Genomic DNA, 17,207 nt, shown 5'->3' with positions numbered 1-17,207 from the left:
CTGATAATGTGAAGAGGCTGTTCTGCATTTGAGTCTTTGATCTTTCTGTCATCAGTTTGTTTGCTACTTGCTCCTAGCAGTGCAGCATGCAGAATTTTTGCCCCACGAGCTGCTGCTGTTGATCCCAGCTCTCAGCAGCTTACTAAAGAGCAGCTAATGAGCCTCTTTGTGGGTCTCTGTGTGGCTGTGTGTATGAGGGCTCCATTTCTAAGCGATGTGAATAGAAGCAGCTGCCACTGTGATTTGGAGCCATCAGCTCTCAGTGCTCCAGAAGAACCCCGTTTCTGTGTTATAAACAAAGTTCATCGTTTTTGAATGGGACTTCTGAGATTTATGCACGTGGTTACTGATGAGGTCCCGTTGCTCCATGTGCAGTGACAGGAATGCTCTCAGTCTGGGGGTGGCTGAGCTGTGCTGGGTGTCTTGGAAGTGCTCTGAGTGGAAAATCCATCTCTCGTTGTAAATTGTTGCTTTCATGTTATTTATTAATTGCTACTGGCTCTGTGCCATTCCAGATGCTGCTTTTCAGTCTGAGCCAAAGCAGACATTATTTTTTCACTAATTGTAACAATACTGTAAAACATGACCTCACTTTGGAGTTTTATGTTGTTCTTATGGGTCGCTTGGGAATGTCCCAGGCCTTTTCATACTGTGGCTTCTGTTTGGTAGGGGAAAAAACAATAACCATCCCTGCATCCTCAGGTTGTGGCAGCTGGTACCGATTTTGCTTCGCATTGGAATCCTTTTGTTGAAGGTGGAAGCAGCAAGTGAGTACAGAGTTTAAAAACATCTTGGGTTTTGTGTGACTTAATGAGAAAATAGAGTCTGAAAAGAAAAAACTTTGAGCTGGAGAACCAAACCATCAGCTCAAGTCCTTTTAGAAATAAAAAAAAGAAAGGAAATTTTACCTGGTTTGCAGTTGTCCTGCAGTTGGTTGGTCCTTGTCTTGAGGAGTGGATTTGAATCTCTTTTAATGATGAACAGTGGTTTACTTAAAACTTGTAGGTAGGAAGCAAAGCATCCAAGTATGCCAACCATGCTGTAATAATGCTGCCAGAGGTAATTTTTGGAAGGAAAAGCAGTAACCTTGCAAGGGCTGAGTTCAGGATCCTGTGCTGCCTTACACTTCTGTCGTGAGCTGCTTATACAGCTGTGACATCCTGTGGCTGCAGTCAGGGCTTGGCAATAGGCAAAGCAGAAAAGAGCTCTGCACATGCAGTGCTGTGAGTGCTGGGAGTGTTGTCATCCTGCTCAGGGTTTGAGGCTGCAGGCTTGGAGGCAGAGCTGTGATTTCCCCTGGGCTGAAGCTGGCCTGAGGTGAGAGCACAGCTCTGCCCAAGTTGGGGCTGAACTGAACATGTCTGTGGCTTCCTTGGGCTGCAGACTACCACCGTGTGCCTTTAAAGGGACGTGCACAACCTCCTTGGGCATCTTGTTCCAGGGGGGGAGGCAGTGGCACAGGTTGCCCAACGAGGCTGTGGATGCCCCATCCCTGCAGGCATTCAAGACCAGGCTGGATGTGGCTCTGGGCAGCCTGGGCTGCTGGTTGGCGACCTGCACACAGCAGGGGTTGGAGCTGGATGAGCACTGTGCTCCTTTGCAACCCAGGGCATTCTAGGATTTGGAATCTGTGAGCAGTAATATGGAAGCTCAGCAGTAGCAATGTGCACACACAGGGAAGATGGTCTTTAGGTTGAAATCATGGCCAGGCAAACAGAGCCCTTTCCCAGCTTTGTTTGGAGCTGAGCAGCACACAATACATTTCTTTGGCTTTTTTGAAAGCTCTTGCATAAGCTGCCAGCTGACACTGCAGCCCCCTGAGGGGTGACAGTGTGGTGCAGATTGCCTTTGGGTCTTTTTCAGTTCAGCTCATTTTTCTGTTCTCGCTGGCACAGTACAAGTTCCACAAGGCCTTCAAGGCCCTGCCTGTGCCTGTCCATTAGTGACAGTCACTTCTCTCATTCCCTCATTCCTGTTGTTTGCATGACCTCCGTGAGCCCGAAAGCCTTTGTGGTGAGCAGTGAGCTCCGTGCAGACAGCAGGAGGGAGGTGGGCTCTGAGTTCCCATCTTCCTGCCCTCCTGCAAAGCAACTTCCTGGTTTGATTCTGTGGCTTTTCTAATGCTGTCTAAACCAGACTCTGTGGAAGCAGAATGAGTGCATCTGTAGCAAACATTGCTAGGGCTATAAATTTGGGAATAGACACAGGTTTCCTACACAGTCCCTCTCATCGAAAGAACAGTCGTAACATTGCTGGATGCTGAATCCGCACCGCTTACTTGGAATGCACTTCCAGTTGGAAAAGATGAACAGGAAATGCAGAGCTTGTGTGTGCCCAGCAGTGCTGGATAACCCCAGGGCTGCACAGAGAGGATGTGCACTGCAGCTTTCCACGTGCTGGGCCTTTTATCAGCCGTGGTGATGGATCTGTTCCACTCCAGAATCGCTTTGCTGGCAACCAGCACAGCAAACATTGTACCTGGAGATGGAACTTATTTGATGGCTTTTGCCAGTCGCTGTAGCATTTAGAAATGACTTGTATAGGTTTTCTGCCTTATGGAGGTGGGTTTTGTGGATGGGCGGGCCTTTGTTCTGTTAGTTTTTCACTAGTTCCTGTTGACAGCTATTTTTTCCTTCAGAATGAACACATTGTAGGGAAATTGTGTAGCCATGCAGATTTGGTTGCATCAGTTTTTGTGTGACATGTTTCCATTTTCCTGTTAGGGCTGTCACCATTCCTTGCTGGCTGACATGGAAAATGTGTGCCGATGGCATTCAGGTCTCTGCACTTGAGGCCAAGGCATTGCCTGCAGGATCCTGGGTTGCTCTGGCTTCCTGCAGCCTGGCCAGCCCCTTCCAGCTCAGTCTTGCTGGCTGCAGAAGCCCAGACTTCAGTCCCACAGCAGCATCCTAAAGAATGCATTTGCACATGCAATCCATGTTATTTATGGCTTTTTTTAAGACACAACTTGCAAATTGCCATCTTGCAAAATTCAATCCATTCATGTTTGTGTCAGAATGATATTCCCAGGGCTGCCCTGAGCCTCCAGTCACAATTTCTCTTCCTGCCCCTGGGTAGCTTTGAAACTGCAGTTTGCACAGTGATGGGAAGCAGGCTGTGTCTCGGGCATACAGCACCAGAGGAGGCCATCTGCTGCTACTTTTTCTTTGCAAAGGCCTTTCTCCATTTGTCCCCAGAGCCTTCCTTTGTTCTCCCCTTTTTGATTGCACTGCTAGTAGGCATTTGGCAGTATTTACAGTGCCACGCAGGGAAAGGATGGTGTGCTGATGGGAGTAAGTGTGGGAGAGAGCTATTACGATTCCTGGGGGCAGGTGGAAGGTGAAGGAAGGGGCTGTGCCAGCTTGAGGAGGACTTAAGGCAGCGACTGAGAGCGCTTTGTTCTGAGAAGGGCCTGGAGCTGCTCCTTCTGAACGGTGTCACCAATGGCTTTGGTTGCACGTGTGAACCTCAGAGCAGGACTCTCAATTTTACAAACGTTTCACCTAGGGGACTGCTCACAAAATTTGGCGATGGGAGCGAAGATGTTGAAGAGTGAGTGAACCTCCTTCGTGTGCAGCGGCGTTCGCTCCGCGTGGCTCTCGCTAAGCAGGCAGTGCTCTGGCAACAGCTCTTCCTTTAAAAGGCTGCGGGCAGCTTTGCCACTCATAAAGTGAAGGCTGGTTGTGCTCCAAGGTCTAACGCACGCTTGTCTGTTGTCTGACCATCTGGAGAACGTGTGCACAGCGATGCTTTCTTCCTTGCTCTCCTCCCGTGGGGTGTATGGAAGCACCTGATACCTGCAGGCCGACTTGGCATTGATTAATCCATCCAGGCCTAACAGTGCCGTGGGCGTGCAGGTATCTGTGCAGAGCTCTGGGGGTTTGTGCAGCTCCCCTGTTGGACTGAGCCAGAACAAAAGCTGCAAACTGCATGGAGTGGCTGGGAACTGCGTGCTGCTTGGCCCTGCGTTTGGATGCAGTTGGGACTGTTTTTATGGATGTCCAGTGGTCTTGTTTTGCCACCTTGACAAATCCGGGGAGGACACTGCTCTGTGACATGACGTACTGGCTGGTCCAGAAATGCTGCATTTTCACTGTCAGGAAGCATTTTCTAGTAAAACAAACACAAAAGCAACATTCACATAATGGGAGGGTGGTGGCTGCACAGAACCAGTCCCTTTACCTGTATGATGTGCTTACCATGCAGTGCTCTCTGACAGCTGCATTTAGAAAGAATGTAAGTCTTTAGTAAAAACAACACCTCTAACAACATTAACATGCTTTCATCCTCCCCCCCAGTCTTGGACTTCTGGTTTAACTCCATTTGTGCAAAACTGCAGTCAGTCTTTTCTGTGCATCTAGCTTCTCTTATTTACAGTCTTTGTTCTCAAGCAATTCTATTCATGTTGTTGGTTTAACTGAGACAGCTACTGCATCTTTTCATTTCAGGTCAACCCTTAAGCGAGCAGGGCCACCTCCACTGCCCCCTAAGGTAAGTGACTGTGAGTCTCATGGGTTTGGGGCAGCAAAGCCCCACTCATGCAGCCCTTGGATGCTCTCAGCAGGTTGTAAGTCCTGTTAAATACCACTTACAGGCAGGCTTCGTGTGCCTTCTTGTTTTTGCTGGCTTGCAGTCTGTACAGTCTTGACCTGTGGGAACTCCTGCACTGTGCACGGCTCTTGGCAAAGTGGCTTTAGGTATTTCTGCTTTAAGGAGAGCATGCTGTGTGAAATGTCCTTTCGGTCAGCATTCTGCCTGCAGCTGGGATTTTTCCTGCAGAGAAAGAATACCTTTTAGATTGTTCTTCTGTCAGATGCCTTTGCTCAAAGGCTGATTCCTTTTTAACATAGCAGCAATGTATCTTGAATTAAAATTTGCCTTGTGTGTGCTTCAGGATGCCATTTCCCAGGTACTCATCACCTCTTTTGTTTGTTGCAGCCAAGAATAAACAGTTACCCTGAGGAAAACCTCCCAGATGATGAGAAATCTCAGACGATAAAACACTTCCCTGACTCACAGAACAGAGCCCCACCAGCTCATAGGAGGCAGAGTATTCCTGTCTGTGGGCCTCAGGCTGATTCTTCCCCCATTGGTATGACCAGCAGCATCAGTAGCCCAGGATTGCTCACAGCTAGATACAGCGACTTGGGTAAATGCATTGCATTTCCTAAAGGTGACTTGTTTCCTGTAAAAGGAAATCAGTTTGGGATCAGCTTTGTTTTCAGTCGACAGTTTGTTTAGTACAAACTGACCACAGAGCACATCTTTCCTTTTATTGTGTGTGCTGGTTCTTATTAGAGCTGTGACCCGTGGCAAAAATGTTCTTCCCCAAACAGGGATGCTCAGCCAGTCAGTGCCTGCACGAATAGAAGTAACACATGTGCAGGAAGGACTTGTCTGTAAGGACCTTGGCCCAAGGAATGTTTGGGTAACGAGGAGCCTTAATTACGGTGTATCTTTGTATGCAGAAGAGTGGCCAGCTGTCCTTGAAAGGATTTGGCTACCTGAGACGTCCATGTGAGGCTTTGTAGTTCACTGTGCTCTACTCGTAGACACAGGGGAAGAGCAACAATAGAGCAATGAAGAATTTTCTGTTTCATTATGTCAAGTGAGTTCCAAAGTGTACCTGGGCTTCTTTGTAGGAAATGGGGACGGCATGCTGAAACTCATTGAGGAAAATGCAGAAGGATCCTCACAGATCCCTCAGCTGCCACGTAAAAAAGAGAAAAGAGATTTTCCTGTAAGTACTGCGCCTCTCAGTCTGATCAGCTGCTTCGTGTCATCTTTCCTTTCAAGCTAGCGTTACGTCAATGCGTGGGACATTCTTGATGATCTTTCTCTCTTCCCACAGAAGCCAGCAATCAATGGTTTGCCACCGACGCCAAAGGTGCTGGTAAGAAATCTCATTTGCACTCAGAATTGTTGGAAGCCCGCTGTCACATCATGTCTGGTGTCAGAAGGTTCATGCTGTGAGCCAGCACCTCGTCTGGGCTGCTGTCCTGCGTGCCATAGCCGATTACTTTTCATTCAGTCACTTGTGTATTAAAGCCTGTACTTAAAACCCTCCTGTCACTGTTTGGCCAGGTGGTGAAGGGACAGACACCTTGCTGGCTCTGTGGGCTGTGATCTGCACTGGCATTCTCTTTAATGAAAAGGGAAGGGAGGTGGTGATGGGAGAGGGTGTAACAGAGTGGTTGTGCTTGTTTTGCCTTCTCACACTGTTGCATAAGCATTCCTTGTTGTTCTTACCAGTAGGTAAGAATTGTCCGTGTAACTTAGATTCCTCTTTGCATTTCTTAACCTATATGAAGTCTGTGGAAAGGTTTGGAAGGCTGCATTGTAGATTTTGGGGGAAGATAGAAGCATTTTGCATGTTACAGTTCAGTTTGTGTCTGAAGAGAAGGCCACAGCAGTGCGTGCAGGTGTGTCTTACGTGGCTGAGTGCTGGAGGTTAACAGCTTTGTGCTGGCAACTTGTCTAACTTCTCAGCTCTGTGTCTTTCAGATGGGAGCGTGTTTCTCCAAAGTTTTCGATGGTTGCCCTTTGAAGATCAACTGTGCAACGTCATGGATTCATCCAGACACTAAAGGTAACACTGTTGTGTTTGCAACCCACCAGTTGGCCACGGTGGTCAGGAGCTTCTGAAACAAACCCCGTCTTGTTTTTCAGACCAGTACATCATCTTTGGAACAGAAGAAGGTATCTATACTTTGAATTTGAATGAACTTCACGAAGCAACAATGGAACAGGTGATTTGGGTGCATCAAACACACAGAATAGATTTGGTGACACGAGGAAGCCAGAAGGTTTTATGGTAGAAGGGGGAAGAGATGGGATGCTGGGCTTTGTGGTGTAAAATCATTCGCATCGAAGGAAACACTGGAAGTCCTGAAATTAATAATCCCCCTGCTTGAATTCTTGTTGCTGCTTATATAACACTGCTTTCACGGGGGCTCTGCACTAAAATAGCTTTCTCCTTGGAGACAACAGGTTGCCTGTCGTTTCTTTCTCCGTTTCATCTCCACTAGATGGCACATTGCTTCTCCTCGGGCTGCTCCCGAAGCCCTTGGCCATTTATTGTAGCTGGCGTTGTTACCACCCATAAACACACATTCTCCTCTGTTTCTTGGGCTCTCTAACCCTTTCTAAACCACTTCACACAATCGTGGTGGTGTTAATTTGCTTTTTTGGAATCAGAAGGAGCCGAGTGTTGTTACCAGGGAGCACAGACAAAAGGTTTGGTGGTGCACATTTGAATTTGCTACGATGTAAAGGTCCTTCCAAGTGTTGGGAGATGAGCAAACGCCTGAATGCAGGAGGAGAACACAGAGTTTGAAGGCTTTAAAAATGCTTTTGTTGTATCAGCAGACTTAGGGAACAACAACTTGCTTTTCTAATAAATGTCTAACAAAAAAAAGTGGTGACTGTTGCTGAAGATTCCCAGGCCTTACCTCAGTTATCTCTCTACTCAGTAAAACCAATCTGTCCTTGTGAATTTTCTACGTTATTTTATGTAACACTGCTCTCCAAACTCTGCCAGCTGCTTTTATTATGTCCTGTCGAGGGGTTGGAGCTGCTGGTGGCCTCTAGAGACAACTCAGTAATGTCTACATAGAACACTTAATGCATCCTAAAATGAGAGTTTCCCTTCCAGAGAGCGCAGCCTCAGCTGGCAGAAGTGTGACTGGTTCACTTGCAAAGCTCCAAGGCCTACAGCCGGGCTTCAGCCATGCTGCTTGGATTCCTTACCACCAAATGTTGGTGCCTGAGATTTTTTCTTTTAGCTGTTTCTCAGGTTTTTCGTTCTGATCCTATCCTCCAAAGTGCTTCCTGTCTCTCCAGGATTAATATCTGCCGATTCCTGAATCATAGGATCATGGAATGGTTTGGGTTGGAAGGGATCCTGCACACGTGCTTCACATCTCCCTATTTCTCTGCAGCCAGTAGCAGGTGCTCTGTTGAAGGAGGTGTGTGCACAGCAGCCTGCTCTGCACAGCTCTCTTGTGACCCCTGGGGAATTTTAGGGACGTGTCAGTGAGCGTGGTGGGGACGGGTTGGGATTGGACTTGTGATCTTGGAGGTCCTTTCCAACCCTGGTGATTCTGTGAGTCTGTGAATTAAAAATTTGTCCTTGAGGCCCTTCCAGCAGCTTTTGAAAATAACTGTTAGAGAGACCTTGGGCTTTGAGCCAGTTCTTAAGTACTGTGAAGTAAAGCAGCAGGCCTTTCCCTGGGGCCCGCTGACATGAGGATATGGTCAAACCAGTCATTAACTGGGCTTTTATCTGCTTGTAGCACAAGTTTGTCCACCTCATCGTGTAGTCCAGATGTTCCTTCCTGTCAAGCTGTGTGCTTTCCCAGTTATCCCTTTTGCTTTCCCAGTTATCTGCTTGGTTGGCTTCTCTTGTTGCCTCCATCTGATTACCGTTGGTCATTTGATTTACATCTTAACCTTAGATTTCTTCATCCTGGTTTATCTCATGGTTGCCAGTTCATCCTCAGCATTAGGCCCTGGTTTCCATTGGGTTTGTGATACTTACATCAGAAATGCTCTCCCATCTCGTGGTCGCTTGGCAGGGGCCCATAGGGAACGACTGTTCCCCTTTCCACCTTTTGCTATGGGGAGTTGTGAATGAAGGAAGCTACGTGAGATTGGAGGGGAGAGACTGAACAGGCTGGGGGGAGGTAAATGCCCTGGAGCTCACTGAATGCATAGAAGCCCTATCTGATTCAGCAGGTTTCCAAGCTGAGAAGTATTGGGTGCAGCATTGTATCCATTACTTTGCTGTGCTGCTCATTTCTTTGGTTAAATTACATCACTTTCCAGTGCCTGTTGGAAATAGGTGGATGTTTGCTTGAACCAGTGCAGCTGTTGCTTTGCAGATCCTGGTCTCCAGCATGTCCCTGTTGATTGCAGGGGAGCTGGACTCGATGGCCTTTAAAGGTCCCTTCCAACTCAAACAATTCTATGGTTCTGTGATCTTCTGCAGTGATTGCAAAGCTCCCGCAGCACAGAGCTCTGCTGATGCCTTTTTTTAATGGCCTGCTTTCAAAACAGCTTAATCCTAGGAACTTTTTTTTTCTTCTCTTACTGGATTTTTTTTCTCATGGGAGACCTGGGAACCTTCAATAAATTCAGTCAGCCAGCAAAATCCGTGTCCTTGTTGTGTTACTCCTTTCTGGATTGAGACTCCTGGATGCTGTCATTGGAATTCCCTTCAGGAGGCTCTTACCCTTACAGCTTTTCAAGTCCAGGCTGGCTGCCCCTTGTGTAACTTCCTTCCTCTGCAACAAAAGCAGTCCCAGTGCCTTCCAGGAGCTGCTCCAGTCTTTGCCCATCGCCCCTCTGTGCTGCTAACTGAAACATAAAGAACGTTACCAGTTGGAATGTTCTGGGGATAGGAGAGGGAATGAATGAAGGTGCTTCAGACAAAACAGTATTGCTAAGCCAGGGCTCCAGAAGGAAGAATTGAAGGGGGAAATGCCATGCAGTGGGACTTTGACCAATGGCTGTTGCTGTAGAACAGTGACAGATGTGGAGCAGGCAGAGAAAGCTGTGGGGATGGATCCCTGCATGCTTCTACTGAAGGAAACCATTTCTCTTTTCAGTTGTTTCCCCGGAAGTGCACCTGGCTGTATGTTATCAATAACACCTTGATGTCCTTGTCAGGTACGTATAATAGAAGAAAAAATTTAAGGATGATAAAGAGAGGCACTTAAATCATAATTCAGTACATCGTATGTTCACTGTTCTGAAGTAGAAAACTGCTCTGTTCCTTGTGCTTCTATAGGAAGGTTTTTTTTCATGAGTGTTTCAGTTGGAAAGGTTTCTGTAGCTAAAATTCAAGTGCTAGATTCAATTCAAGTGCTTGGCCACAGTTTCCCACCATTTTATTAACTGAATCAGTTTGAAAAACCGTGGGTGTTTGTCCAACTGCTGGAGCTGTCATTTGATAACAGCACCCAGGGAGTTTGGAGTGTCCTCCTCTTCGGTTCCTGAGCTGGGAGAGCTGCATCAGGGCGCTCTCAAACATCATAAGCAAATGAAGGGAGGATTAAGCTCAAGCTTGCTAATGCAGCTGCATTACTGCTGTGATGCTGCTGGGTTTGATCCTGTGCTGTAGCCTGGCTGCATGTTCAGAATGAGCCGGAGTTGGGGAATAAAACCAGCTTGAAGTTAAAGGAGGAGGAGGTGGCAGTGAGGTGCTGTTAATCCAGCACGTGGATGGGGGGCAAAGAAGTTCTGCTGCTCTCCTGGAATTTCCAGCAGGGAAACAGGAGGGATGTGACACACAGAGCGAGAGGAGCGTTGTGCCTTTAGAGATGTGGGTTTGTGTCACACCGCTTCCCCTGATTTATGGATAAAAGTCCCGGGGTATTGAATTGCTGAGGTGTAATTACAGCCTCCTAAAAATGCGTGCCTAACTTTCAGAGCTTTGTTAGTGTTACTGAACTTTGCATTGAATGCCATGTCTTCTCTATATGCATTATTATCGTTGTCTTGTTTTATTTTTCTTCCTAATTGGACTTGAAATATCTGACGCATGTGGTCCATTTTTCTAGAAGGTAATTTTCTCTACATACATTTTCCTATCGTGCACGGCTCCCTGGTGGAGGCACGTGTGCCACAGCAATGCATGCTCTTCTCTCTTGCAGGGAAGACGTTCCAGCTCTACTCCCATAATCTGATAGCTTTGTTTGAACAAGCCAAAAAAACAGGACTAGCTGCTCACATCCAAACCCACAGGTTTCCTGACAAAATATTACCAAGGTACAAGTCTTTCTCTTGCAGTTAGTAACAGATGACAGTGCTTTGGAACACGGATGGGTTGGGAGCATGGAAGGACCTCAGCCTCTCTGGTTGATGTGCTTTTTGTACCTGTTGTTGCAGGAAGTTTGCCTTAACGACAAAGATTCCTGACACAAAAGGGTGTCACAAATGCTGCATAGGTGAGTACATGCATAACTTCCCATTTAATTAATCAGGGAGTCACAGAACCACAGCATGGCCTGGGTTGCACAGGAGCACAGTGCTCATCCAGCTCCAACCCCCTGCTGTGTGCAGGTCGCCAACCAGCAGCCCAGGCTGCCCAGAGCCACATCCAGCCTGGCCTTGAATGCCTGCAGGGATGGGGCATCCACAGCCTCCTTGGGCAACCTGTGCCAGTGCCTCACCACCCTCTGGCTGAAAAACTTCCTCCCCATATCCAACCCAAACCTCCCCTGTCTCACTTTAAAACCATTCCCCTTGTCCTATCACTTCAACAGAAATTTTTCACACCAACTCTTAACCTAAACATGTTGCTATCTAGAGTAAAATCCATTGGGAAACCCAATGGAGGATGGCAGTTCTGTGTCTGTTTGAGAACTGACCCCAGCACTGTGTGAGATATGATGTTACACTTCTGCTCAAGCAGAGTACGAGGTACCCAGCTGTGAACGTGGCGATCCTGTTCAGCTCATCTCAAGTGTCTGCAGTTGGCATATTTATAAATAATTGCTGAAATCAGGCTGCTCTTGTATGTAACTGAGCCAAAAGAACAACCAGCCCTCCATCGTATTTATTGCGTTAGCTGTCAGAGCTCACAGGGAGGCTCTGGGCATGTGGACTGTTTGGAGATGGTTTTTATTTAAGTCACAGCTGGACCCAGACCTTTAACTCCCCTTCCTCAGCCCCAGGAAGAAGGTGGTTCTGTTTTCTGGCCTCTTCACTGGGACTTACCACATGCTTGTTGTTCGTAATCAGAAGGGTGATTGCGTTCATTTGGAACGTGGCACAGCATTCATTGCTGTGGAGATTCAAATGGCTATGCAGAAAACAGCTGTCAGTGTGAAAGTGGGGCTGGTTGTTGAATGATTTGTAAAGATACCTGCAATTTTTATTTTCATTTAGTCTTCTGGAGTGAGAAGGGATTGATTCTGTTGTTCTCTTTGTTTCTTATAGTCAGAAATCCATACACAGGACACAAGTACCTCTGCGGTGCGCTGCAGTCTGGAATTGTTCTGTTACAGTGGTATGAGCCAATGCAGAAATTCATGTTAATAAAGGTAAATATTTCCTTCTGGAACATTTGCTTGTGCTTGTCCCTCTTACCTGCCCCATCATCCTAATTGTGACGTGGTGGTGAAATAACCTTTCTGCAATCTGTGATGGAGAGTCCATCTCCATCTGGTCACATCTGTGGGTTCTGAGCCCTTGCAGATGTGCCTTGGCACACACGGACTAAGAAAATCCAGTGGCTGAAATGGGTGCAGTGCTGGATGTAGCCCAGTAGCAGCAGGATGGACGAGCACAGCCTGCACAGCTTACAAACACTCTTAGCAGCAGCGAAAAGCAGCCCTGCATCTTTTACACTTTGTGTGTGTCGTTTTAAGCGTCACATCTCCAAGGCGGAGGGAAACTTCACAAATGCCTGTGTTGCTTTTTCCCCCCAGCACTTTGATTTTCCTTTGCCGAGCCCTCTGAATGTCTTTGAGATGCTGGTGATCCCAGAGCAGGAGTACCCCATGGTCTGCGTCGCTATCAGCAAAGGCGCCGAGCCAAACCAGGTGGTTCACTTTGAGACAATCAACTTGAACTCTGCTTCTTCGTGGTTTACAGAAATCGGTGCAGGTAAGCCTGGGCTGTCCTACAGCCTGCTGAATATCCTCAGAAGTCATTTGGAAACCTTTGTGCGAGGCAAAATGAGGCAGCCTCCCTACATAGAGCGCGTTGAAGCTGATCCCAAGTCCCTCTTGTGATGATTTGCCAGCCTCAGTGTAAACGATCCTGAAGACTTCATTTTTAGACACGTCTCTTATTGGATGTCCTTAAATAGTAATGCAGACCCTGCTGGTTGCACTCTCATTTGTGGTTGCATACTTCTTGCTGGGGTCAGTCTTCGTGCTCTTTCCCCTTCATTCCTGTGTCAGGACTCACATAAATGCATTCCTGTCTGTCCTCCAGCCCCTGGGGGAGGGCTGTTGTCTTCAGCTGCCTATTAAGAAGGAGAATGTTTTGGTTTATCTTCAAAAGCTGCTTGATATCTTGCAGATGCTTTGCTTTGCTGGCTTTCTTGGATACACTTCTTTACATTTAAATACAGCTGTGATGAGAACTTCATTAATTAAAAAGTATGCAAACTGTTCAACTCCAGTTCAATATTAGCACGATAATCTTTCCAGATGTGAGTTTAGGGGAAAAGAGCACTTTTTGTAGGGGGAAAGATTCCTTCATGATCCCTTCTGTTCATTATAATTCCTCTCCTTGAAGGAAGCTGACTTGCTGTGCTGAACTGTAACATGAAATGCATTTCATTTATTGCCACTAACTGGCAGTGCTTTCATACTGAGTACATGCTTGGAGCTCATAGGCTCGTCCCTGGGCCCTGCTCTGCTCCCACAGCATTCTTGGATTGTGCAGCACTTAAGCAAAGGATGAAAGAACAGCAAAGAGTAGATTGCAGAACGTTTGTAGTGTATGAAAGCACTGTGGCGATCAGCAGAGTTTGAGGGGGTTTCTGAGCTGAGTTCTTCGATGTGATATAAAATCATCTCTTCCCTTTTCCACAAGGCAATCAGCAGCTGGATGCCATTCATGTGACACAGCTGGAAAGAGACACCGTGCTGGTCTGCCTGGACAGTAAGTGATGAGCACCACTGGGCAGCCTGCTGCCCTCACACAACTCTTTGGCCACAGTCATTTCACCCCTGCCATTAATTAATAGCTCTCTCTCCATTACTCATGTGTATGTCACTGACACACACCACGCAGGTAACTGATGCTATGGATTGCTCTTCTCACTTTGGCTCTCACAGTTCCACTTTCCCTCTCCGTAGGCTCATCGTTCTTGCTTCTTTCCCACCACACTGTAATGCAGCATTGCAGACGAGAATTCAAATGCACACACAGTGTCTGTAGCAGTGATCTGTGTGCCCCAGAGGTCAGGACCTGGCTGGGAGCTCTGCAGTGACTTTAATCTGCCTACATTTGCAGCCTTGATGTTGGCGTTTGCGTTCCTGCACCAAGCTGGGTAATTTTCAGGAAGGCCATCAGTAAAGTCTAAAGACATGAAATCTGTAAGAAAGTTTTCTCTATTCATATTGAGAGCAGGGTTTGGGGCACACAGCCCAGCTGTCAGGTGTGGGCGTTTTGTTTTTGTACCTAAAAGCTGAAATTAGTATTTCGTACTTTGTGCCATCAGTAATCCTTTGCAGGCATGGCTCTTAAGGCTTGTTTTTCTGCTTCCCTTAAGAATTTGTGAAAATAGTGAATTTACAAGGGAAACTGAAGTCAAGCAAGAAGTTGGCCTCGGAGCTGAGCTTTGATTTCTGCATTGAGTCAGTGGGTGAGTGTTTGGGCTATCTGCTCGGAAGGGCTGAGGATGGGGGAAGGAGGGCAGCTGCCAGCTGGTGCACGGCCAGTCTGTGGTGAAGATGAGTTGGCTGTTGAGAAAACCTCTGCTCCCAGGGCTGTGCTGAGTGCCTTTGGTGTGTGCAGCTGGGACACAGCTCGCGCTGAGCAGAGACACAAGGAGAACAAAGCGTCGTATAAACACAGTTTCTGCAGCACTGCTTAAAGAGCACTGGGTTCTTCCACCATCATGTTAAGGAATCTGATAATGAAATCATTCAGAACTGGCAGTTCACTGCGCTCTCTCTTTGGCCTGGTGGCACAGTCCTCCCCATTCTTCATGCTCGTGTCTGTTTTGAAGTAATCACTGCACTGAGCTGTAATTTCCAGCAGTCCAACTGCTGTTGGCAGTGCGTCTCTGCAGAATCAGATCAGTAGGAAAATAAAAAGCCAGGCAAGTGATGGGAAAAAAGGGAAAAAACAGAGGCCTGTGTCTTGGCAAACAGTGAGTGTGTGAGTGGTGTGATTGGAGCTGAACTGGAGAAAGCAATGTGTGCCTCAGATCCAAATGGTGATTCCAAACAGGTTTTTATACGGATTTTAGTTTCGTCCTTCTGTCACGAGTCAAAGTCTCACATGTTCTTTGTCCACGTGGTTCCCATTATCGCTGCTGGTGAGAATCCCAGATTTCCTGGTTCTGAGAAGCCAGGCGTGGGGCTGAGTTTGTGTTTCTGCTCTGCAGTGTGCCTTCAGGACAGCGTGCTGGCCTTCTGGAAACACGGCATGCAAGGCAAGAGCTTCAAGTCAGATGAAGTGAGTAACCTCCCAGTGTCTCCTGGTTTGACCGAGTCCTGCTCCTTATTTGCCAGTTGACCCTTAGGCCCCCCAGCTGCTCCCCAGCTGACAGTGCTCGTGCCTGCTGTTGGCCTGGTTCAGCTTGCTGCTCGCTTTCTCTGACTGCCCTGATGTGTTGCTCCTGACAAGCTCACACTGTGCTTTAAGCACCTCTGTTTGCAGGAGCATCACACAGAGGCTCTGCGCAGAGGCTCTGCAGATCTGGTGTAAGCAGCAGTAAAAAAATGATTTAAAGTGAGCTTTACTTTATGAAGTTCAGAACGCTTCTTTACTTAGCACCAGTTTGTCTGATTCAGTCCTGTAATTTTCCCTGAATTATATTTGCATTTTTGATTTCTTTCTTCCTTCCAGCTCACACCAGGGCATCTCATTTTGCCTCTGAAATGGACCTTAATATCTCCATCTTTCTGCAGGTTACCCAGGAGATATCAGATGAAACCAGGGTTTTTCGCTTACTGGGCTCTGACAGGTAATCAGTGTGAAGAAACACACACCTATTTTCTTTCAATGAGCTTCCACACGTGTGGGCTTCCATCCCACAGCAGATCCATCCGTAGGCAGTCCTGCAGGACAAGTCTCACTTGTTTCTACCTGCAGTAGCTGCGATGATTTTCACGCTGAACTGACGCTATCTGGCAACAGATCACTTCTAAAAAGGCCTTTGCTGCTCTGGACCCTGAGAAGTGGAAATAGTGAAGCAAACTTGAGTTCATTGAGGGCTGAATGTGCCGTGGTGCATTCACCTTGTTAGCCCTAAGGCTGCAGTGCACACTGCTGCCTCCAGTTGGAGAGCTTTGCTGAAGCTGCCCCAGTTCTCCTGGGTTTGGAGGTGTGTGTGTGTGTGTATTTCCCCACTGCAGTCTGTGCTGCGCACCTGAGCCACTGGGGGCTCGTTGTGCCTGAGCACTGCCATTGGAACTGAGTGTTCTTCCCACAGCCACCTCTGACTGCAGACATACAAAGGCTGTGCAGCCTCTGGCAGGGCTCTGCCTGTTGTGTTGCATGGTTGGATATGAGGAGGGAGTTTTTCAGCCAGAGGGTGGTGAGGCACTGGCACAGGTTGCCCAAGGAGGCTGTGGATGCCCCATCCCTGCAGGCATTCAAGGCCAGGCTGGATGTGGCTCTGGGCAGCCTGGGCTGCTGGTTGGTGACCTGCACACAGCAGGGGGTTGGAGCTGGATGAGCACTGTGCTCCTGTGCAACCCAGGCCATGCTAGGATTCTGTGATTCTATGACAGGCAGTGGTGATTTCCTTCCCACTGACCCCCAGTAGAGCAAGTTGATCACAAGAATAAGCTTTTGCTGCTTTGTGCAGTTTTTTCCATCCTTCTCAAGCTGCCCGGTTCCTCCTTTTATCACTGTCCAGACAGAAGACTTTCTTACTACACTCAGGTGAGCTCCAGTCACACCTTTCTGGCTTGGATCCCATGAGAGCTATGGAGGTGCAGAAGGGAAGGACAGGAGGGGCTGCCTGTGGGTTGGAGGGCAGACTGCTCCCCTGCCCCTTGTTTGCCTGGGTGTTGTTAAGGAAGAGATGCTACAGAGTGGGAAACGAGGTAACGGGTTTAAAGGAGAAAATGCCCCAATATTTAGGAGCTCCCTCTCCCCCCAGCCTCAGGAAAGCTGTAACAGCCACGTACTGTGTGCTTTGCTGCTGACTGCTTGGGTGTTGTTTGTGTTTGGTTGCAGAGTGGTGGTGCTGGAGAGCAGGCCGACGGAGAACCCAACTGCACACAGCAACCTCTACATCTTGGCTGGCCACGAAAACAGTTACTGAGCTGCAGTGACCCAACGTGGGGGATTCACCATGGGAGGAAAAAGGAGCATTAGGAAACTCAGTGCATGTGGGACTGTGACTCTTTGCTTCTCTTGACACCTACGTTTTGCTGTTTTCAGGTGGAAATCAATACATTTTAGCAGCTGGGAACAGCTGGTTCTGTCTCTTGCCACTGTGTGGTTGGTTATGTCAAGTTTGCTTAATAAAAGCTATGATCTAAGTAGCCCTTTACTCATTAGTGTAG

General features: G+C 47.7%; 1 protein-coding gene across 1 annotated transcript in view; it reads left to right on the top strand.

Annotated features, from left to right (window-relative positions):
• Window positions 1–16,963, top strand: part of MAP4K5 (mitogen-activated protein kinase kinase kinase kinase 5) — a gene marked incomplete at its 3' end in the record, with an annotated part of 57,756 nt that extends 40,793 nt beyond the window's left edge. Inside the window, exons 15-31 of the mRNA XM_079537500.1 lie at window positions 3,410–3,552; window positions 4,449–4,491; window positions 4,939–5,092; window positions 5,643–5,740; window positions 5,852–5,893; window positions 6,505–6,589; window positions 6,670–6,749; window positions 9,609–9,669; window positions 10,656–10,770; window positions 10,891–10,949; window positions 11,944–12,047; window positions 12,435–12,612; window positions 13,552–13,620; window positions 14,234–14,326; window positions 15,074–15,144; window positions 15,600–15,655; window positions 16,876–16,963. Of these exons, the coding sequence (XP_079393626.1) occupies window positions 3,410–3,552; window positions 4,449–4,491; window positions 4,939–5,092; window positions 5,643–5,740; window positions 5,852–5,893; window positions 6,505–6,589; window positions 6,670–6,749; window positions 9,609–9,669; window positions 10,656–10,770; window positions 10,891–10,949; window positions 11,944–12,047; window positions 12,435–12,612; window positions 13,552–13,620; window positions 14,234–14,326; window positions 15,074–15,144; window positions 15,600–15,655; window positions 16,876–16,963 (1,539 nt within the window). The remainder of the gene's footprint in view (window positions 1–3,409; window positions 3,553–4,448; window positions 4,492–4,938; window positions 5,093–5,642; window positions 5,741–5,851; window positions 5,894–6,504; window positions 6,590–6,669; window positions 6,750–9,608; window positions 9,670–10,655; window positions 10,771–10,890; window positions 10,950–11,943; window positions 12,048–12,434; window positions 12,613–13,551; window positions 13,621–14,233; window positions 14,327–15,073; window positions 15,145–15,599; window positions 15,656–16,875) is intronic.
• Between the last annotated feature and the right edge of the window lie 244 nt (window positions 16,964–17,207).

This window comes from Tetrao urogallus (genome assembly GCF_951394365.1).
Source record: "Tetrao urogallus genome assembly, chromosome: 6".
Lineage (NCBI taxonomy): Eukaryota > Metazoa > Chordata > Aves > Galliformes > Phasianidae > Tetrao > Tetrao urogallus.
The sequence above is the reverse complement of the archived record's forward strand: the minus strand, read 5'-3'. Positions and strand labels throughout refer to the sequence as shown.